This window comes from Mixophyes fleayi, chromosome 5 (genome assembly GCF_038048845.1).
Source record: "Mixophyes fleayi isolate aMixFle1 chromosome 5, aMixFle1.hap1, whole genome shotgun sequence".
Taxonomy (NCBI): domain Eukaryota; kingdom Metazoa; phylum Chordata; class Amphibia; order Anura; family Limnodynastidae; genus Mixophyes; species Mixophyes fleayi.
Genome location: NC_134406.1, coordinates 266,079,504 through 266,104,434, shown reverse-complemented (window position 1 = coordinate 266,104,434; position 24,931 = coordinate 266,079,504). Strand labels below are relative to the sequence as shown.

At 39.6% G+C, this 24,931-nt stretch overlaps 1 protein-coding gene across 1 annotated transcript in view; it reads right to left on the bottom strand.

Annotated features, from left to right (window-relative positions):
• The window catches only part of LOC142159293 (putative methyltransferase DDB_G0268948), a 196,753-nt gene that overhangs the window by 4,619 nt on the left and 167,203 nt on the right, over positions 1–24,931 (bottom strand). Inside the window, exon 2 of the mRNA XM_075214053.1 lies at positions 5,728–5,848. Coding sequence (XP_075070154.1) covers positions 5,728–5,838 — 111 coding nt within the window. The 5' untranslated portion in view covers positions 5,839–5,848. The remainder of the gene's footprint in view (positions 1–5,727; positions 5,849–24,931) is intronic.

Genomic DNA, 24,931 nt, shown 5'->3' with positions numbered 1-24,931 from the left:
AAATAGTTAACTGTAACTTTAGAAAAAAATACAAAAACGCCATATTTGTTAGGTCGTCAGAAATTTATTATGGGTTTTCAAAATTTCATTGCCCGTGAGAGACATTGCTCAATTTTGTGATAATTCTAAATGCTGTGCATGAATGATTTTTTTTTTCATACTAAAATTACTAATATTTAATATCATTGTGTTGCTAATTATGTATTTTCTCCTGTGAGTTGATTAATATAAACTTTTCATGATTAAGCTAAAGAACAGTAAATCTTTTAAGGATTATTATGTATAAGATGTATAAGATGTAGCTAAAATGTCACATTAGATGGGTATATGTATATATATATATATATATATATATATATATATATATATATATACATATACATGTATCTGTGGACATAGCAGAGCATAGATAACTGGCTGTTAAAATTTGGAGCTGAAGTTTTAGCAGAAACTTTGAGAAGCATTCTTCAAATTGCAACCCTAGAGTATAGGAGTAAGAGTTGATTATTAATTGTGATATATTATTAGTAAGAAACAGGAAGATTTGAAATATACATTATTGACTCTTCAATTAAAATCTTTTAGACAAAGAATTAATAGCCCAAATAATTTAAAATATTCAATGTGATTGTGAACCACACCTAAAAATGTCTGATAACGATTTTACGTGCTGACAAGAATTATTTCTATCATTGTTTTTTGTTCGGACGGAGAACCAGACCCATCCCCCGCACCTTTTACTCCTAGTGGAAAAATGTCTTTGTGCTCAGCACAAGAGAAGGGGGGTCATGGGCTTTGAAGAGAAAGAAATACATGTGTAGATTTTTGAGGGAAAAAAAAAAGAAAGCAGAGAACTTTAGATGTTTAACTATTATCATCATTTATTTATATAGCACCAACATATACCGTAGCGTTTTACAATTGGGGACAAACATAGTAAACTAATAAACAAACTATTTTATTGTTTGATTTTGCTGAGAATTTTATATCACACTGTGATTTTATATTTATCTTATATGTTAATAACTTACTTTTGTTTTGTTTTTTACAGTCTTTGTAGACACAATTGTTAGCTGTTAATATTCCTATATCAACATGGCTACATGGTTTCCAGAAATAAACTGCAATTTTGCCAGTTCAGGTTAAGTATTTGGGTTATTGCTTGACCCAAGGACTGACACATCTTTCCTCAGAAAGTGTGCGAGTTATTCTGCATATGCACTAGTCGCAAAATAAAATCATAAGTGCGCATCTTTCTAGGGATGTGTAGCTGGAGTTTACATGGAAACTATCAAATATTTATTGTTTATTATAGTGACAAATTTAAATATAGATGCTTACTCATTGTCAATCTGTTTAAAAGTAGTTGCAACTGTAGCATTATTCATAGAAAATATCTAGTAGTTAGTCAGAAATTATTTATTTATTTAGTTATTTTTTTCATTCCGTATCCTGTTTTGCTCTTGGTGAAATTTGCACAAACATGACAACTCTTCGCTGCCAGATTCGTAAATTGTAAATGAGATCTTATGGCTTTTCTTTATCTAACTATTTGTTGGTGTAAAATCTTTAATACTGTTATGTTCTTAATTAGTGTGCATGGGAATGCACAGAGTGTGGATGAAAGTACTGATAAGTGTATGACATTTTTGATGAATTAATGCCTATTTATGACTGTATGGAACTTTTGGACAAGAACCTTTACTGCTAGATCTGACATTGAGGATACACATTTACTGTGAGTAGGTATCATTTCTTTATATATACAGATGGTAGTTATCATAGATAAAATGAGATTGGAAAGTTATGTATAAGATATAATATAAGTAGCACTCACAACAGTGTGTGAGTTAGTGCAAGGCAAAAGTATTAAACATCTACACAGATAGTAGATATGTATTCTGTGCATTGTGGTGGTTTAGAGATTGCCTAACTGTAGTAGATACTTCAATAGCATATTTTCAACATGTGAAGAAGATGCTAGATGCTATTCAGATGTCATTGCAGGTAGTGATTAGGTGTTAAGATCACACAAGTAATACTGATCAATTGCATTAGGTAATAAAAGGGACAGATGAAGTTTCAATAGGTGTAGTAAGAAGTCCATTACTAATTAACATTTCTTCACAGGACTTGAATTTGTTGTCGTTTCAGTTAATTACTGATCAGAAATTAATCAGAATGTAAAAGTTTTGTTATTCACAGGAATTGGCCCTCTGGAAGTTGAAGGGATGTGTACAAGATACCAATGGTACATGGAAAGATGGTAAAGATAGATCAATGGCCCCAAAGGCTTATCTACCAGCACTGGCAGAAGCAGCCTATGGTCTGACTCATTTACATAAGTATGGTATGTGTGGACTTGAGGCCTACTGGTGTGCACCTGGCTTCTCTTCTCATGGAGGTAGAAAGGCTGGTTCATGCTTTATTTGCCTAAGGGAAGAATCCAGGTAAAGCCATATTTGTAGAACCGTCACATATCCCTCCTACAGAGATTTATTACAGGTAATATAAATTGACTTCATCCAAATAAAAAAATGTCGTAATCTACTGTATGTACTAATGTTTGTAGATATGTTTTCTAAGTGGGATAGAAGTGTAATTTCACTGCAAGTTGCACTGGAGTATTTACAGCAAAGAAATTGGTATATGAATTTGTGTATAGTTATGGTATATCACCAATGATTGAGAATGACAGAGGCACATATTTCAATGTGTAAGTTTGTTTTTGTTTTTTTAATGTATTTTACTAAAGAATAAAAAATAAGTTACTGAAACGATTTAATGGTATATAAAATACACTGAGTAAAGTGATGAAGAATACAGGGATGATGTGGTTAGAGGTTTTATCTCTAATATTTTATAGTATCAGAACCACTCCCAGACTTCCATTTTTTTTCACCATATGAGATTTTGTTCAGAAGACAACCCAATATTATTATCAGCCCGCAAGAGACTTTTCAAATGCATTCAAGATGTAACTGTTAAGTACCTGAATGAGATGAGTAAGCAGTTACAAAAGAAACAAGAGACTTTGAAACTGATTGTACTACAAATGCCTATTGAGAAACATGACCTCTTTATTTAAAATTGTTGCCAAATGTATTGACTGAAAGTGTTATATGTATACATTTTACTAATAGACCTATAGATGAGAGAAATGAACATCTAGGTAAAATTGGGAAAAGTCCTCCATTTAAAAATAAATCTAAACTTTAGATATGTTGGATCAAAGAGATCTTTGGGAACAGTAGCATGGAAATAAAATATTATAATGTTACAAGATGGTGTTTGTAAAGAGCAGTTAGAGAAAAACAAACACGGAAAGTTTATAGATATTGTATACATAGATATATTACATGTAGCAATACCATGTATTTTATTAGATGATATATTACAAATGTGGAAGTAAGGCATATAAGTATATAGCATTGAATTAAGGTAGAATATGTTACTTAGGTTAGGTGATTCCAGTTGTTAATGTATTTACACAAAATGATTTAAAGAAAATTGTATCGAAAAAGTATTTAATAGATATTTGACTATAAAAGAAAGGAAAGAAGTGATGAAAAGAGTGAACAACAACCAATATCACAACTTATTAGTGAATCAACTGGTGTACAAGTATGGATTATATTAAAAGTTATAGGCACTGCACATATAAATATGAATTGGTTTTATATCCAAGGTTTAGCTACATTCATTGATAAAATATCAAATGTGTATGATGAAACCTTTTGTTATGTTGCAAAGGAACTTCAAGTTTTTAAAATATAGTTAATAGAACATAGATTGATCTTGAATTATTTTACTGTACAAACAAGAGGTTATTGTGTAACATTACAGATGAAGTATGAAACATAAAGTTATATATTTTTTTTGACAAATGAAACATAATCTGGAGAAGATATTTATATGGATAAAAGTAAAGAGAGATTTTGCAAATATATATATAACATGACATTATCTGCGGTATATATAAGGTTTTCGTTATTAGATTAAAAACAATATATAATAATATTTTTTCAGGTTTTAGTACATGGTTTCAATTGCTGATGCATTCATTAGGAAGATTTTTTTTATATTAGGAATATTGTTAGTTATCTATTTTGTATTAAAATGTATACCAGTACTGTTGAAATTTTGTAAGAAAACATTGAGTAAAGAAATTAAGAGAGTGAATAATATTGGGGAAGAAATTATAGAACTGTATGAACAAATTAAACCTCGTAATCATAATATTGTGTGATAGTTTAGAGAACTATCAAATGAGGGACTGTCAAAGATGTTTTATTTTGGATGAAGACAATTTATTAATATGAAAATATTTACATTGTTTTATCTTATTTTAGTATATCATTTATATTTGATGTGGTTTTATTATGTCATATGTTATATTATATAAGCCTTTCGTGTGAGCTGATAAATAGGGTATGAACAGGAATGAAGGAGTTATTCAAAGAACAGATGTTTCCAATCAAGAGATGTTGGAACAAAGAGTTGCAAGAATTTCTTCAGAGTTTCCATTGCATGCAGGGAAGCCAGTGGGGGAATTCAGGATATGCCTATATACCTTCTCAGCCAATTGTAATATGAAATTTGTAAATTGTAGTACAGCCTACTTTTATTGAAACAAAAACTACGTGTCTGGTCTGTTGAAGACCAGAGTTTTCAGCTTTGAAAATGAGCACTTGCTTATTCTTTTGTAAATAAACAATGATATAATTTTATTCTTAATTCCTTCAGCAAAAGAGACTTTATTTTATTACTTTATTATGCACTATGTACAAGCTGCTGATATCGTGGAACAGCAGCTTGAGCAGTGCTGTGGAGCATTCTGACCTGTCCTCTGCTGGACACAGCAACATGGTAAAATCTTCTGGTAGGGGCAGATTGGGTTAGTATCATAACATGGGACATACCTCCTGACTTTCCCTTTAATCAGGACAATCCTGGTTGCGTGGAACAGTTCCTCAAAATTGGGACTATGCCAGCAGAATTATGAAAGTTAGCAGATGATGCTACCCTCTCCTATGTCTCCTCAAAGTTTTGACTACCCGTCTTAGTTTTTTAAGCTCTGTTGCTGCTTAGTCGTATCCTTGACTGTTGGGACCTGTTTGGAAAATAGATAGGTACTATTTACCTACTGAAAGGCCGTGTGACAAATGAACACTTGAGACCTCCTACCAACTAATCCCAACATTACATTTACAGCAACCAAATGTAATAAACTGGCCTCCTTCCCCACAACTAGCCCATATTTACTCTACATTACATTAATAGCCCCACCAGCAAAATCATTACATTAATATTCTCACAACATTATATTAATAGCTCCAATATTACACTAGTAGACCATTGAACCCCTACAGTTACTTTAATAGCCTCACAACATAACCTTACTATTCCCCAAAAATAAATTTTATTTATTGCACTAAAATACATTATTAACCTCCTACAGCCCTGACATGGCATCAGTAGCAGCCCTATATAACCCGTATACCCTTCCCCCACACATTATATTTTCACATCAGCAAGCATGTAATCTATTGCAAACAAAAAGGAAGGATATTTTGACACTTCGTCAAATTGAACATTAGATGGGAAATCAATTAATGGGAACATTGCCAGTGACACAAAAATTAAATGCACTACAATCCCCAAAACCTATTGTATGGGTTTATTATTTATTTATGCCCAGCACATCTTCATCAATTATTTACTTACCTTCTCTTCCAAGTAGCTTAAAACAACTTTCAGAACATTTCTGGAAGAAGGGCACATATGATCCTGATAGATTTTTGAGTATTCATCATCACTGAACACTTTAGCATCCATTTCTACAGTTCTGAACAGATGTTAAGAATTTGAATTACAAACATTGTTTTAAATTGACATTTTTGCAAGGAATGTTTCAGAAAGATTTATTTGCAAATAGTTTCAAAACATTATAGTGTACATGTCACTTAACTACTAACAGCTATGAGGCAGAAATTATCTTTTACATTTACTACAGTGTGTTACAAACAGTGTTAAGTTTCTATGAAAAAAAAAACCTATCTGCGACCTCTACTCTCTTTGATAAACCATGTGATATACATGCAGTGCTGATTTAGGAAAGTTTAGGTTCCAAAAACAAAATACAAAACAGCCCCACTTCTTGGTGGCCAGTACCTCATTTACTGCCCTGCTCTAAAAACAAATTACCTGTTACACTTTGAATTGTTAGCAAAACAGGCCTCCTTAACATCCCTGGAGGATTTGATGGACTTTTCATGTTACAGTCTCAATGACTTTTCTCTTCATCTTTTTGGACCCAAAAATAGCTAAAAAGGACCAATGTATAAATGTAAAATTGAATATTTAATATGTATACAATCACCTAAATAAAATAATGGGCATTTGTATGCATGTAGTGGTGTCACTCTTCTTTCTTGTAGTGTTCCAGCTTGAAATGCAAGACCCCTTCCTGTCTCAGGAGACACCAGGAAGCCTCCTGGTGTCTCCAGACTGTGTGAGGACCAACGCAGTTCATCAGAGACTAGGGGCTAGATTTACTAAGCTGCGGGTTTGAAAAAGTGGGGATGTTGCCTATAGCAACCAATCAGATTCTAGCTTTCATTTATTTAGTACCTTCTACAAAATGACAGCTAGAATCTGATTGGTTGCTATAGGCAACATCCCCACTTTTTCAAACCCGCAACTTAGTAAATCTAGCCCTAGGCCTCACAGAATTTTATATACCTCTTTTACTTTAAATTAAATGCAAATTTTATTAGAACAAAGCATAGATTTTTCATATTTTCATATATTAATATCAACCAAAAAGAATAAGATTAATTCTAGTATTTTGTGTACGTCTCTTAATATGAGATACATATATGAGTATTTCATGCATGAGTGACAATTTGGACCAATCAGAGCATTAAATGACTTGTGGGAATTAGAAATACTTCCACATAGATGGCCAATCTAGCTACACTGATTCCCTGAGGAATTAAAGCCTTTGCCGAAATGACAAAGACTCATTGAGGCACTAGGATAATTCTGTACACAGGAAGTGATCCACCTTTGATCGCAATGAGAGCTGCGTCTGAACGCCACTACATGTGTATGGACAAATTGATGTTCAAGATGAGTCATCCATTTTCTGGTCTTATTGTACACACATTAAATATAAAAATATATATATATATATTCATTAGTCCATTTTTGTTCTTGGGGTCTGAGAGGGTGATGAGTGAAGCCTTTGGTACTGGAACATCAAAGACCATAAAATCATCTGAGGATTCTGAGGACTGTTTTATTTAATCAGTATGTCTGGCCTTTGTATTCTTTTGCTTTTCATTTAGTATGTAATGTCTTGTAGGGCACTACAAATCTTGGTGGTAGTCATCATTACGATGACCACCATTCCGACGAGTTATAGTGACAGCAATATGCTGCTTGCTATAAGTCCGACTTTCAGGAAATGCAGACTTACCTAAAAAGTGATATCGAATATTTCTGTCACCAGTGGTATAAAGCACAACATCATAAAATGCTGTCAGTCTAATTCTCATCACGTTAAATGGTGACATTCACATTGGCAGTATTAAGGGGGCAATAATTCGGCCACTTATTTAAAGAAGGTTTGTACTTTAAACAGTTGCCAGGTCCTCGCATTGCCTCCTTTAATACTGCCCATGTGAATGTTGCCATTTTAAGTTCCATTGTAAGTGTTAGGTCTTCTCTTTGTTTAAAACTGACCCAGATCTGAAGAGATGCAAGGAGCTCATGGTGTCACGCTTTATACCACTGGTGTCGGAAATATTTTATATCAATTTTTAGGTAAGTCTGCATTTCCTGAAAGTTCGAGTTATAGCGATCACCGTATTACTGTCGGTATAACTCGTCGGAAAGGTAGTCATCGGAATGATGTACCCCAACCGCAGACCTTTTGAGGTGACTTATAAATGAAAGATTATATACACTATATGGACAAAAGTATTTGGGCACAGGTGTTAATTATTGAATTGAGGTATTTCAACCAGACCCTTTGCTAGAGGTGTATAAAATCAAGCATCTAGCCATGCAGTCTCTATATGCAAACATTTGTGATGCAAAATGAGCAGTGCTCAGTGACTTCAAACGTGGTATTGTGATAGGATGCCACCTTTGCAATAAGATGGTTCATGAAATTTCATCCCTGATGGATATTCAACTGTAAGTCATATTATTAGAAAGTGGAAACATTTAGGAACAACAGCAAATCAGCCACGAAATGGAAGACCACATAAAATCACAAAGCGGGTCAACGACTGCTAAGATGCATGGTGCATAAAAGTCGCCAACCCTCTGCTGATTCCATAGCTAAAGGCTTCCGAACTTCCACTGGCATTAATGTAAGCAACATAACTGTGTGGCGGCCGACCAGCTGCATGCAAGCCTCACATCACCAAGGCCACTGGACTGTACAGCAGTGGAAAGGTGTTCTGTGGAGTGATAAATTAAGCTTCTCTGTTTGGCAGTCAGATGGGTGAGTCTGGGTTTGGCGGACACCGGAAGAACGTTACCTGCCTGACTCCATTATGCCAACTGTGAATTTCGATGGAGGAGGGATGATGGTATCGGACTGTTTCTCAGGGTTTGGGCTAGGCCCCTTATCTCCAGTGAAGGTAATCTTAAAGCTTCTGCATACCAAGTCATTTTAGACACTGCTATGCTTCCAACTTTGTGGCAACAGTTTGGGGAAGGCCTTTCTCTATTCCAACATGACTGTGCCCCAGTGCACAAAGAAAGGACTACAAAGACATGGTTTGATGAGGTCTGTGTGGAAGAACTTGATTGGCCCGCAGAGAGCCCTGACCTCATCCCCATTGAACAACTTTGTAATGAACTGGAATGGATATTGCGAGCCAGGCCTTTTCTTCTAACATCAGTGCCTGACCTCATAAATGCCCTACAGAGGGGGGTGTGGCTAGGACGCCATATCGGACGGCAACATTTATTGGGCTCTCTGCACATCGGGACCCATATTATCCCTGGCCCGTCTCGCTGCCTCAAAAAGTGCCCTGTCTCTCGAACCGATGGTGGTCCTCCCGGGCTTGCTCCTGACATCCCCAGCACTGCTTCCCGCTGTTGGTGGTTCCTAGGGACCTGCAGTTTGCATCCGTGACTAGGCCGGCACATTGCCCCACGTGGCGGTCTTTCCCTTCCTACCTGTTGGGGAACCCTTCTCGCGTCTCTGGCTCTGGGATGGCTCCTCTTCCTGCTGACCACCCACGACAATATCGGAGGTCTACTACCACACCCTGGATTTCAGGTCTCCTGCCGGATATACGTCACTTTGGCGACAGTGTCTTTGGCTGATCCCGATTCTTCAAGTGAGCGGTGCCTCTGTCTCTCCACAACAACCTCATTTGCTCTTCTCACCTGACATGGGCCTTTGCTAGAGGGAGAACTTGCAAATATACCCTGAATTGGGACTCCCTGACAGAGCGCTTCCAGCAGCAGAACCCTCCCCTTCTCTACATAATTCTATAGAGTGCTGTGGATGGCAGGATACTTTTCCACACAGGAGTCCTGATCTCAGTACCAGACACGCAGCTGTCCTTATTTTGATTCCTTGGCTCTACAACCAGTGTCCTACTTTGTTTCAATTCAGCTACCCTCTGTTTGGATTCTGTCCACTATCACTCGCAGAGGATTAAATACATCTGATTTATAACTCCTCCTGATTCTTCTATCCGTTCTATCTATGTTTATTAATTCCTCATGTCTTGTCTGAGCCGGTCATATTCTGACACATCACCCTGAAAGTACCTCCGTTGCCTCTGCCGTTATTTGCCCCTTGCAGTTTGCTGCTCTCTCGGAGTCATCATGTCTCAGAAACCGAAGAAAAACCCTGCGCCTCAAACGCCCAGTATGTTTTCCAGAAGCAGCAGGGTGGCTCTCCCATCTGCATCTACCTCTGCCCGGCATCTCCAAGTTCAGACGCAGAATCTCCACAGCCCTCTATGGCCGAGGTAGTGATACAAGTGAAGGCTACCATCCAATCCGAATTCCAGGCATTAGTTTTAGAGTTACACATGGAAATTGCTTCTTTGGGTGTTTGCACTGATTCTCTAGAAAAAACAACCATTGATCTCTGCGTCGTCCAGACCCAGACTGACCAGGATTTAGCAGCTACTCGTACCGACCTGCATACTCTTAAAGACCAATTTGAAGATTAGGAAAATCACTCCCGACGGAACAACATCAGACTCAAGAATGTTCCAGAGTCGATCTCGGCAGAAGAGCTACCTGCTTACTTGCAGGGCCTGTTCTCTACCATGGCTCCAGACTTACCTCCTGCTTATTTCCGGTTGGACCGAGCCCACTGTGCCCTCCGGCCAAAACCCCAGCCTTCTCAACCACCCCGAGATGTCATCGTACGCCTTCATTATTATTCCACTAAGGAGAAGATTCTTTGCGCTGCTCGAGATTATTGGGACATTTCCTACTTCGGGAATAACTCTCTCTTTTTCCAGGACCTCTCTCCTATTACGTTGAAGAAACGACCTGACCTAGCTGACATCACTCAACGTTTACGCTCAGCTGGCAGCATCCTTTACCGCTGGGGCTTCCCCTTCCAGCTATCCTTTTCCTATGACAACCAAGCATATTCATTCAAGACCCTGGAACAGGGGCAGGACCTGTTACAGACTCTGAAGTTCCCCGATCTCCCAAGCTCAGCCTCCACCTCGACAGTGACCCGCAAACGCCCTCCACAAGCTTTATGGTCCACTACATAAATATTACTATTTGGACTTTTTCTATTTTTAGTGTTCTTCATTTGTTATTCTTGATTTAATCTCTAATGTGTCACGATTATTCAGTAATTCCATTTGTTTGGGGACTCGTTGTGGCAGGGGTGACCCAGGACCCTAGTCTTTTCCCGTTCACGGGCTACTGCTTGGTCTCATGCCCTTACTTGCTGGCCCTTCCCTCCCGTGGTGAGACCCCTATGCATACTCATTGTTCACAATCTATGATGCGGTTTTATATACTTCACCTTCATTACTCTCACAAACCCTCAAATATGGCTCCCAAATTTACTCAAGGACATCACCCTTTTTGGCACTCTTTCCAATTACAAGATTAATGCTTCCAAATCAGAAATTCTCGACCTTAATATCCCCCCTGCCCTCCTGTCGACCCTCAAAGCTAACTTTGATTTTAGATGGCAGTCTCATAAACTAAAATATCTTGGGATTTACCTCACTCACTCATATTACCAAATGTATGCTGCAAATTTTCCCCCTTTATTTTCATCCATTAAGGCTGACCTTTTAAATTGTGACATCATTATCTCCTAGACGGAGTAGTAAACTCCCTCAAAATGAACATCCTTCCTCGACTTTTATATCTGTTCCAAACTTTACCTCTCAAAGTCCCTGCCAAATTTCTTTAAACTCCTTCAACAAATGGCTACCAAATTCGTTTGGTTGGCTAGGAAGCCCAGGATTCGAATGCAGACTTTCCACAATCCAATTCAAGAAGGAGGTCTGGGAGTTCCCCACTTTCTTAAATATTATTGTGCCACCCATCTTACCCAGTGTGTACTCTTTCACTCTCCGCTGGGACAGCGAGTTCGGGTCGATATTGAATCTGCCCTCACTGACACTACTTCGCCCTCCTAGCTTCTATGGCTGAAAGCACAGCACCGGCCTCCCCTCTCACGTCTCCCCCCTCCTCTAGCATTCTCGCTCGCCTGTTGGACTCATACAGTTTCCTTGTACAATCTAGCCCAACACTCATGGAGAATGACACCGCTATGGAATAACCCCGCTTTCACTCCTGGACTACACCTGGTCCAATTCTCCCATTGGACGCGCTGTGGCATCAATTTCCTCTCCAACATCATGCCGCTTCAATTCTTTCCCTCTTTCGCGGATATCCAAAAGGGCTTTCGCATCCCTGCATCCTGCTTCTTTCAATATCTCTAACGTCATCATTTATATAACTCTATCCATCGTACAGTTGCTGATATACATCTAACCGTTCCTTTGGTCACCTTCTGTGATCTCTGCTCCTCTTCCAGGGGCTGGATCTCCACATTTTACCGCCTTATTGTAAAACACAAATTTCCCCCTAAGGACCCCCAACGAACTAAAATGGGAGGAGGACATGGGGGAGTCGCTCACTCCTGGGGAATGGGTTAAGATTTGCCTGTACCTCTCTAAGACCTTTATCTGTGTTAAGATAAGCGAAAATTGTCGCAAGATCTTTTACCGTTGGTATCTGTTCCCACAACGTCTTCATATAATATATCCGAGCTCCTCACCGCTGTGTTGGCGTCAATGTGGTCAATAGGGTACCTTGTCTCATATATGGTGGCACTGTCCAAAACTGCTCCCTTTCTGGGAATTGATTCACCCGGTTAATCTGCAACATTACTCAGGTTTCTCTTCCTCCATCTCTCTCTTATTTTCTAGTCCCCCGCTTAATTCACCGAAACCAACTCAAAAACTTATTACACATATTCTTAGTGCTGTTAGATGCCAAATTACCCTTTTTTGGAAAAACCCAAGCCCTCCACCCCTGCCCTCTGTCATCAACCATATTTTACAAGTCTATCATATGGAATACATTACTAGCATTCTTCGCCACATCCCTGTCCAATTTGATAGGGTCTGGAGTCCTTGGACTGAATATCATGGGGCCTCTCCTCCCATTGCTTTTTAAGGCCTTTGTGCCTTAACTACCTAGTTGTCGTCCTGACTTGGATTCTCATCTTCACTTTATTTTTCTTCTCAGCTCTCTGGCTACTGACTCCCCCTTCCCTCTTACTCCTATTATTTCCCCTTTCCCTTCTCTTTTCTCATCTTTCCTTGAATTTTTCTCTTTTTGTTCTCCTCATATCAGTAACAATATGCTGTTAACATTATTTGTAAACTCCAGTATGTTTTTGCTTCTCCCAATTTGCCTGTTTCCTTCATTCTCTGTTCTGTAAGACTTAATAAAATTTATTTAAAAAAAAAAAAAATGCCCTACAGAATGAATGGGCACAAATTCCACACAGAAACACTCCAGCTTCCTTTGGAAAGCCTTCCAAGAAGAGTGGAAGCTGTTATCGCTACAATAGTGGAACCAACTCTATATAAAAGTGTATATATATCTGAATATAATGTGATCACAGCCCCTGTCGGTTCACTGATCAAGTGTCCGAATAAATATATATATATATATATATAGCATAGCTTTAGGGATGTGCAGGAGATGCTGTTTGTGGCCCGTAAAATATCTGGACATTTCTGGCATATGGCAACAGCATGTAGGAGATTGCAGCAGCTAGACGAGCAATTTAATTTGTCCTGCCACCAACTGACGCAAGAGGTGGTGAGAAAGTCATCCATGCTTACTCCACAAGCCATGACATTGGTAAAGGAGGGGGATGTATTTTACACAAGCACAGTGGAGAATTCTTTCCGTGTTGGAGAAGGTGCTGAAACCATTTAAAGTAGTTACCTGTGAAGGGAGTTCAGACACTGCGAGCTTGAGTCAAGTTATTCCCTTAATTAGAATATTGGAAAAGCAGCTTGAGAAACTGAAGGAGAAGATTAAACAAAGCAATTTTGCTAGGTATGTTGGACTTGTAGATCAAGTACTTTATTCGCTTCGCAGGATCCAAGAGTTATCAAAATCTTGAAATGCGATCACTACGTTTTGGCGACTGTGCTTGATCCTCGGTTTAAGAGCTAGGTCTTCTCTTTGTTTCCAACTGACCCAGATCTAAAGAGATGCAAGGAGTTCCTGGTGAGCAAGATGACAGCTCAAGTGTTGCGTGACAGGACGGCATCTCCGCCTTCAGTTTCTCACTCAACTGCTGCTATAAAAACGTAGCTATCCCAAGAGACACAGGGATGATGCAGATGACTCAGCACAACATTTGGACATCTGGGGGTAAATGTATCAAAGTGCGAGTTTGCCAGCGTGTTTAAATCGCGGCAAATCGCGGGTTTACCCTCAAGTTTTAAAAAAAAAAACTGGAATTGTATCAAGGTGCGATTTTGACACTCATGTTCAAAATCGCTGGTCATATCTGGCGATTTTGTGCGATGTAAACACTCCCGAGTTTAGCTAACTCTCCTGTGTTTGGCAAACTCTCCTGTGTTGTAACAGTGAGTTGTCAACACATCACTGTTACACTGCCCTGTCATACAGCTGCCGGAGCTCCGGCAGCTGTCAAAATGTAAAAGAATAGATAAAAGTTTAAAAAAAAAAAAGCGTGAGGTCCCCCCACTATTCATGCTTAACCCTAGTGCTGCCTGACTAGTGCTGATCCCGTGAAAATCGGTGAAAAATTTTGCTTGGGGTCCCCCCCATTTTCACTTTACCAGCACTAGGCAAACCAGCAATGGGTTGGCGGCACTATAGCAGGGCGATGCGCGGCAGAGGTCCCCCTGCCATAATGACTAACCAACCCTAGGCTGTTCAGCGCTGGGCTGGATTCCCTAGGGAGTGGGGTCCGCCGAAAAAAAAGGAGCGGGCCCCCCCCTAGAAAGAACCAGCCCAGTGCTGATAGCACTAGGGCTCTTTCTACTACCCCTGGGCTGTGGGTAGTAGGGTAATACGGCAAGAAAGTATAAAAAAAACAAACAGATGCCATTTTTTTGGGGGGAACTACAACTCCCAGCCAGCCAGGTTGCCCAAAACAGTGTGGCCATGCTGTTGCTTGTATAACTACAAGCTCCAGCATACCCACGGCAGCCAGGGCATGTTGGCACTTGGAGAACCACAAGTGCCAACATGCCCTGACATCCCTGGCTTGCTGGGACCTGTAGTTCCACAAAGAAAAAAGTTAAATAAACAACAACACCCTGTTAAAAACCACATCTATTTATTAAAAATAAAAACCCCACAATAAATACACTAACCACCCTCATTTTAACCACATCTATTAATTAAAAATAAAAAAATCCCAAATACTCACCAAAGATGTCTTCTTTCTTCTTCCAAAATTCCAGGCTTGCCCCATTCCCAGCAAATTTGTACTTCCAAAATGGCTTGAAGAAATTCAGCATCACTTCGGCCAGAAGGGCCCCATATTTGTAACATCCCGACACTTTGATTTTGCTTGAAGATAAATAATAACAGTCTTTCTCCGCTGCAAACACCTCCTACTATGTAGGAGGTCATAACCGCAATGAACTTACGTTCATTGCGTTAGCTAAAACTACAGTATAATGTGATTTTCCCACGCTAGTGGGGAAATCACTTAATACTGTATCTAGAGCTTACGCAAGTAACGTAGCTCATTGCGCATGCGCAACGCTACTTGCGTAAGCTGTATTTACTGTATTACAGCTTACGCAAGTTTCCAAGTGTCAATAATATTGGCATACAGCAGTGGCAGAAAAGAAGAGTGGTACAATATGGAATTGTCCTTGGATCCTGAAATTAGTTATGGTTCATTTGATTCCTCCACCCGTTCCTTGGATAACTTTGGTAATTCTACAGCTAATACATGTAGAGGGTGAAGCAGGCGGTCCTGTACAAGGAGACCCTCTAAGGTGGGAAAGGGATCCCGGATATCCCCACCATGCTGCAAGCCTTCTTCGTCTGTAACTGAATCTGCAGAACTCTTATGGAAAATAACATTTGCTCTGCTGGGAAGTCCATGTCTCGCTTTTTCCTGATGCCTCTTTGGAGGACCATTAGTTGGGACAAGTGGGACAGCTCCTTCCCTTACAACTGGACTACACCTTAGTTTTACCTGGATGTTGGACAATTTGTGAGAGAGCACCATCTGGAGGGACTTGAACCAGACTTGTGGAAGCCAAAAACTGTCCACAAGCTCAAACATAAAGACATTATGGAGTCTGTTCCAGGGCTCTCTACTGCAACAGCAAAACACATGTAGGAGAATGTGGACTCAAAGAGACTAAAAGACACAAAGACATTGCATTGATGGCTCTCCAGGGAGGTCTGCCTCTCAGGCCATTCATGCATTCCCGGAACCTGTGCTGATATGTCCACTGCCTCGTATGCATCACCAGAAGGGAAACAGCAAAGCATATTTTTTGGGACTGCCTCACTGCACAGGCACTGTTGCAGTGGGGCACAGGAACTGAAGGATAGTGTGCCCAGAACTTGCCTTTTATACCATTCGATATTTTATAATTTATTTCCTGGGACCCACACCATTGGGGCAAACCAGAAGGTCTGGCGCCTTATGAACTGCTTGAAAGATGCTATTTGGCTTGCAGGTATCGCCTCATCTTGAAAAGGGAGAAGATAACCATCCAGGACTGTCGCAGGCTGATCCACAGCCTGCTAAGAGAGTATAACACTATTGACAGTCCTGAGGAAGATGATTCATTTTCTGTCTTCCTCTTCTCCCCTTATGTGTCTGTTTATTCATTAAAACCTTGGGCTTGTGTCTCCCCCTCCAACCCATTCCCCTTCACTGTTTGAAGTTTTGTTGAATGTCTTGCCTTAATTTATGCATTCTTCCCTATATTTGTGTCTGTCTCAATAAAGCATCTGTATTCTGTGTACCGCTGTGAATCTATTTTGATAACACAGTATAATGTGACAGCATATTTACACCAAGCCTGCCAAACCCTAGTATTTGTATTTCAGCAATGACAATTAGCAATGGAGCAATGGAGCTCTCCTCTTTGTGTGTTACCTATATAATACCATACAATTTGACTGCAAATTCAGAAGACAAGCCTGCCAGCCCTAGTATTTGGATTTCAACAATGACAATTAGCAATGAAGCTCTCATCTTGTGTGTTACCTATATAACACTGTAAATTATGGGACTGCAGATTTAGAAGACCAAGCCTGCCAGACCTAGTAATTCTATTTCAGCAATGACAATTAGCAATGGAGCTCTCCTGAATGTCACTGTAGACTTTGAAGAAAACTGCTACCCCCTCTTCTTTCTATTCTGCCTATGACGCTGTCCAACTGCTCTACAGACTGTGCTACTCCTTCTATGTCCCTCTGTGAAATGGCGCTGGATCGCTGTGAAAGGCGGTACTTATAGAATTCAAAACTTGTGATATCCGACGACATAACAATGACATTTTGCTTCATTTTCAATTCCCAAAAAGCGCGATCTGCTAAGTTCTGGTGTGTTCAGTTCTCGGTGAACAGAGCCTGAGCATCTCTAATGTATATATATGTTTAATTACAGAAAACTGCATTGTGTATTTAAATGTAAATGTGTCTGGATTGTGATTTCTCCTGTTTAAACGAACTCTGCTGTATAGCCACTGAACACTACCTGTCCCTACTTAAATCAGGAGTGACTCATCTGCGATCCCTTTGTTTGTAGGTTTACCTGTGAAAGGTAAACACAGAAAAGCTGATGAGGTAATTTTTGGACTTAAAAGAGAGCTACAGAGGACAGCAAATTGGCATTCACTACCAAGTGATAGCTGAAGCCAGGCTGGCATTGAGATATAGGTCTCTGCCCCTGACAGGAAAGGAACAATCGGTCCTTGGAGTACTGCCGTTGCCCTGAAATACCTCTCAAGGTCTTGGGGAGCTGTGTGTTCACTGAAAGTGGAGTGACAGTGACTCAAGGCCGCTACCTTTGCTGGTAGCCTTAAAGGAGAGAGGGGGATAAGCTTGGATTAATAGATAGCAGTCCCTGAAAATGACAAGGTTAGTGGTGAGGTGTTTTCATTATACCAGGTATGTTGTCTGTGGCAGACTGTAGTGTTATTTGTTGCAAGTTATTATTTAAATATGTTTATTGCTGTTTTGTGCTACCATTTTGTTAAATAAACTTATTTGCATTGTTTTGGATAATTGCCTGGGTGATTGTAAACCTTTGGTAGGTAATGGGTAGCGCAGAAGGTTACCTTAAACCCGGTACCCTCATATTATTTATATATAATACATACATATATATATATATATATACAGGTTTGCATTAACTGACACACCCTGTTTGTTTGCTATGAGGAATGAGCTTCCAAACCATGATTTCTGGTACGCAGACTTTTTGTTTCCATTTGGAGGTGTATACCTAATATTAAGTCATTTGCTTTTGGGCTTCCACTATTGATAGTGGTGGAGGATTCATCACAATTGGTGTTATATTATACAACCATACCACACTATATGTGCTTTTTATATATCCACATTGTCGTCATTCTGTGGGCGAGGGGGAGGTATTACCTCTGAAGAGGAACTCCTACCATACTACATGATCCTGGAATCCTTACGGTACGCAGTTTATTATATCGTCCCCATTTCTATCTGATATTACACAATGTTTTTTCTATCAACAGTTACTCCAATTCCTCCGGATTAACCATCTGGACACAAGTCATCTGTGGCTGCCGCTCTTAAATTGAGCTATTTGTGTTTTTTCATTACGGGACTGATCATCTGGTACATTTTTATACCAATTATTTTTAAATTGGTGGTTACAGTGTGGTTGCTAGTGCCTTATTATATTGATTTTGTGCTTTTACATATATATATATATATATATATATATATATATATATATATATATATAATTTAGTGCGTGTTTCACCAACAACACTCACCTGAGCCTACGTGATGCATGTGTCACACAGGGTTAGCCAAAAAACAACCACATGGTCTGTCTAAAATGATTAACTCCTTCCCTATATATGCCACACATACATACAGCATTGCTGTACCAACTATGCCACCGCCAAGGTTTTTTTTATGAAGAGCTGACACTCTTATTTAGGAAGCCTTTGGTTCTCCCTAGAATTAATCTAGCACAATTTACTTTAATCAGAGTTAACATAAGCCTCAATGACCTCCTTAGTTCAATTATGTAGCATCTTGACCAAACTTTCGCATGAATTCGTAAGAACACTGAGACTTGAACTTATTAAGGGTAATTTAATATGGAAAATACATCCACAATGCTTAAGATAAAACATTTAATAAAAGGCATACAAATATAATGTAATTGTTTCTTACAAAATAAAAAGGATAAAACAGAATTGATAACTCACATATAATCAAGTTTCTGGTGATGGGAGAAGCAGGAAAAATGGGACACTCTTCAATATCAGATTAACTCCAAAAAGTGAACAAATTCTTAAAGTCACAGAGCAGTTTTAAAACCAAGATACAGGGCCCACAGCCCCCCTCCCTGTGATGTCAGAACTGTCAGTCTGTGGGAATGCTGTGGACACAGCTCCTAAATCAGGTTTTAAATATCCTGTCCCGACTTATTACCAGTATGGCGTACAAACAAGATATTACCTCCACACAACAGGTCATAAGTTCCCCTTCATCTGCATACCACACATGCCTCTGGTAAGTATGATATTGGAGAAAATTATATGATATTTACTGTGACCCTATTCAGTTTGAATTTGTCATTCCTATATTGCCCTGTCTCTGCAGTCGGCATATCTGATGCTTCCCAGAGAGGTGTTAGATGTCACTGTTCTGAAAGAGATATTTTCAAAGGCTTCCATATTTGCAATCTGCTATAAATGATACAAGGGGCCAACATAGATCTAGACTCTTATCTACCAGCACCCTCTGGGTAGTTTACCATAAAAACACATTGATTTAATCAACTCTTCTGAGCCATATCACACTATTTCTAGTAATTAATTCACAAATACATATTTGCAGAATTATATATCTCAAAAATTAGCGTGCACATGATAGTGATATAGAGATTATATATATATATATATATATATATATATATATATATATATATATATATATATTTATATATCTATATATATATAGTATTCAGGTGCTTGGCACTCATAAATAACATGTGTACATTACCCTGTTGCCTTCCACTGTACTTCACTTGTATGGATTGTACAATAAATAGATTCCAGGTGAGGCGGCACTCAAGGATTTAAGACAAATTGTAGCTTGTATCAAAAGGGTGTATTTAATTTATTCCAATATTTCAGTATAGTACTTTTCTCAGAGACATCATGTGAGTCTGACAAATATATTCAATGCACATAGTGTACAGCATAATTAACATACCTTATACCTGCTGCAATATTAAATGAGCTGCCTATGTTTGCTTTGTCATCCCAGCATGCATTGCAAGGGAATACTACTAGATCAAATACTACTAGATCAAAACTGCCAATGAAAAAAATATGCAGAGCAGCATCATCATAAGGGGCGTGGCTAACAAGCATCACCATGACAGCCTGAATTGTAAACATGCAAAAGAAAACAAATTTTCTAATGCAAAAGTATTAAACCAGCATCTATTTACCCACTGATCGCTGGATAACCAACTAAAGTGCCATAACCATTAAAAACTACACTAAATGAAAACATTTAAAAAGAAAAGGAAAATGCATATATGTTGATGTAAAAATGGTAAAGCCACACATTATACAATATATCAGTGTGACTTACCAATAACTGCATGTATATAGGCTATATTTAGTAAAGAGAACTCCTATTGTTATTAATACATGTATTAACCATTAATACTACCAAAAACAGTTGCAACCTGGATTTCTATATATGCAACTGTTTTTGGTAGTATTAATGGTTAATACATGTATTAATAACAGTAAGAGTTCTCTTTACTAAATGTAGCCTATTGTGAGAAATTACATCATTCACAGGAATCAGACACAGGAATGCTGAATCATTTAGCTGTTTATTAGCAGTTGTCAGGATGGTAAAACAGCTCCAATGCTGGTACAGCAATCATATCCAGTAACAGTACACGAAAATGCCCTGCACCTACATCTGGCTAGCTCTGGCTGGCATCTCCTCTCTGCCTCTCGCTCAGCAGCTCCTCTTTCTGCTTGGCGTTCCGCCTGGCGCTCCACTGCCTCCATAGAAGCACTTCTCTCTGCAGACGCTCGCGGGCATTCTGCAGCTTCCTGGTAGTGCTGTATAAGCTGCATTTTGGTTGCAATGTCCGCTGGGCCCAAAATGTTTTAGGGTATTTCGTAAATAAACGTCCATAGCAGTGTCCACATATGAACTATTAGAATCATCCGAAATTAACAGTTAACGGTTTTGAGCAATATCTACAGTCAGGTCCTCTTCTGAATCCTGTCTGTGCCCTTCCCAGGACACATCTACGACTTGGTGTTGATCTCTCTGCACGAGAGCTTCAATCAATTGCTCCTTGCTCTTGCCACTGGTGGGAATTCCATTTTCCTCACATTGCGCAATGAGCACATTTTTGGCCGTACGTTTATATGCAGCAGCCATCTCCCACAGTATAATGCCAACTAATAGATGATAAGAAAAACAAGAGAATGGGGGGAAGAAACAAATTGCTGTATGTTTTATAATGTTTTAAGCATTGAGTTCAGTCTCTGGTGAATTAGTCTGTATTTCCTCTCTCAGGAATCACACAACCCTAATTTACTTAAGTTCTTAAAAAATTATCCCACTGCTGCCACCAATTTGTCAGAAACAACACTCACCTGAGCCTACTTGACGCGTGTGTGACACAGGGTTAACCAAAAAACAACCACCTGGTCTGTCTAAAATGATTAAATCCTTCCCTATCTATGCCACACATTAGCTTTGCCGTACCAACTCTGCCATAGCCAAGGTTTTTTTATGAAGAGCTGACACTCTTATTTAGGAAGCCTTTGGTTCTCGCTAATATTAATCTAGAAAAACATACGCAGAGAACAACGCCCCGCAGTGGAACGCACAGGCGTCTGTGCGCTCCACCTGAATACTGGAAGCCCGGCATTTGGAACGCATATGCGTTCAACAAGCAGAATCACTGTAAAGATGTTATGTCCAGGATCGGCAGTCTGCTCTCTCGTAGTCCCACCACCAACGCGTTTTGACTAATAGATAAGTCTTTATCAAGGTAGCTTGCTGATTATCCGGATATACCATCAAGTTCCTTTATGCGATTTTCTACTGTATTCTGTGGAGCTTGTCCCTTGGCTTCTGGAAAGTGGGACTACTTGGATTATAATCATAACTACTCTTATGTGGAGATTGAAAGACTTTGCTCTGATACCCTTGAATTAAAGTGGAGCTTGTTTCTTTGTTTCTGGGGAGTGAGACGGCTTGAACTCTCATCACAAGTACCCTTTATGTGAAAGTTGAAAGAATTTACTCTGTACGTTTTTGACCTTGGAGAAGTATTGGCGTGTGTGAGTTTATAGAATTGCCTCCTCTTCATGGACTTATACACATAGCGGCAACATGAAAATATTCAGTAGAGAGCATATTATTGCACTAATAAGTGCATTGAAAGATTATTTACACTTACCTGTATATGAATGTCTTCATACTAAAGTCTTGAGTTATCGTTGTTACACTTACTATTAGAGTGCTGTTAAGGGTTTCTGTCCAATGTGGATGACATTTTTTATTATTTGTCCATTCTCCATATAGGTCTCTTGATGAACCAATAACGCTAAATTGATTCCCATATTTCACTTTTTGTTATTTCTTTAGACAACTGGTGTATTGTTGTCCTTTTGGGGTTTTTTTAGCAGCAATTGTTTAAGTGGTGCTGAAAGCTGATTGATTCACCTGTTTTAGTTGCAATCAGTGAAATGGTACATGCAGGCAGTGTGTTGGCCACCCTTGCTTCTCCTAATGTCCTCTCCTCGGTGTCCAAGCCTGTCAATCACATAAGATTCGTCCACCAGGCTAAACAATCACGTTGTCAGGATCTGCATACAAGCTTATGCATTGCATGCTGCTTTGCCTGGCAGCTCCTGCCTTTTGGTCCTATTATTGTATTTATATTGGCAGTACCTCTGTTCACCAGTGGTGCTGCTATTGTGCCTTACTTGTTTGTATCAGGGGTTAGCCTGCTCTGTAATTATCCCTTGCACCTGGGTGTGTCCCTTCTTAAACCTATCATTCCCAGCATTCATTGCTGGTTATTGTTGTTACACTCTGTTTTCTCAAAATGCTGTTCTTACATGCTGCAGTGCTTCCTTTCTGCTATACTTGTGGTTTACTGCTACCTGGGATCTCTCCATATCACCGCTTACCTGCATCAGCCATCTACCCGGTATTTATTTCTGCATTTTCCTGTATGCTCATTATTACACCATCAGGTTGTACTTCCAGCAATAAACATTGTGTGTTTTCACCTCATTCTTGGCTCCTAAGCTGTATTTGCAATAAACCATGACACACGTGTGTTACTGTTTATGTATTATATGTCTGCATGTGTGTGTTTCTCTGTGTGTGTGTATGTGTGTATGTACTACTGCAGAAGCACACGCGAACAACTTCTTCCTTTTTATGTAGCTTTATTGTCAGGATGATAAATGTTTTGACACTGTATACTTTCACAGCAATTATGGAGACCCTAAATGCTTGCTATACATAGACCAGCTCTCTCTCAAGACCAGCCAGCTACCCCAGCGTTGGTCTCCGTGAGCAAATGATACAAACAAGCTTTTATACCTGATACTCCTCCCCCAGCCTTAGCTTGATGGACAGGTGACACACCTACCTTCTCTTTAAAAGGAAACGCCCATCCCTGGCTCTGTTTGGACTAACAGACACACCCTGTCTGTTTGCTGAGAGGAAGGATTTTTAAATCATGTAAGTTTAACCAAACTTAAACTATTGCTTTTCATACATAAGTCTTCACATTCAATCTAGGTGCATTACTGCACAAATGTTTTACTCTACTTCCCTGCTTTCTCTGCATATTGCCAGCTAAATGCCTCCTTTTGTTACATATCCCTCCCCCTAGCGTCTCCAAGTAGGGATTTTTTTAACATGTCCGTAAGTGGAGCAGCTCTAGTGGCGAAGTGGCTTACAAACCGCCTGTAGTAACCTATTAAGCCTAAAAAGGTTCTTAACTGAGACTTTTTTTCTGGTCTTGCCCAATTTTTGACTGCCTCCACTTTGTCTAGCTGTGGTTTTACATGCCCTCGACCAACAATGTACCCCAAATATTTGGCTTCTCTCATGGCTATGGCACATTTCTCTGGGTTAGCTGTTAACCCTGCTGCCCTTAATGAAGCTAAGACCGCCTCAACTTTGGTTAAATGTGATCCCCAGTCTGGGGTATAAATCACTATATCGTCCAAGTAAGCGGCTGCATAAGCTGTGTGAGGTCGTAGCAATTTATTCATGGCCCTTTGGAAGGTGGCAGGTGCCCCATGCAACCCAAAGGGTAGGACTTTATATTGATAGAGACCATCAGGGGTGGAAAATGCAGTCTTTGGCTTGGCCGTGGAAGTCAGGGGAACTTGCCAATAACCCTTTGTTAGATCAAGGGTTGTTAAATTATTGCTACCAGCAAGATTTTCCACTAGTTCATCCACACGTGGCATCGGATAGGCATCAAACTGCGACATACTGTTTAGGCGCCTAAAGTCATTGCAGAACCTAATTGTCCCATTAAGTTTCGGGACAAGCACAATGGGACTATTCCACTCACTAGTGGACTCTTCAATCACATCTAACTGGAGCATCTTCTCGACCTCCTTTCTCACGTCCACCTGTCTGGCTTCTGGAATATGATACGGCTTCTGCTTTAGAATGACTCCTGGCGCAGTGACAATGTCGTGTTTGATTAAGGTAGTGCGCCCAGGAATGGAAGAGAAGACATCCCTGTTTCGGCGAATCATTTCTCCAGTCTGTTGTCTCTGCCGAATGGACAAAGCTGGCTCTATGGGCACTTCAGACTTTTCAATGGCAGTACTCACTACCTAAGGAGAGGTTTCCTCATCATGCCAAGGTTTAAGGAGGTTAACATGATATATTTGCTCCTCCCTTCTCCTACCTAACTGACGGAGTCTGTAATTGACAGGACCGACTGCCTCTAGAACTTCATATGGACCCTGCCAATGGCCGAAAAGTTTGCTTTCCTGGGTGGGAACCAGGACTAGGACCTTGTCCCCAGGCTTGAAAGATCGAACAACAGCACTTTTATCAAAACTTTTTCTCTGTCGTTCCTGAGCCTCTTTTACATGTAGCTGCACAATGGGCCCTATCT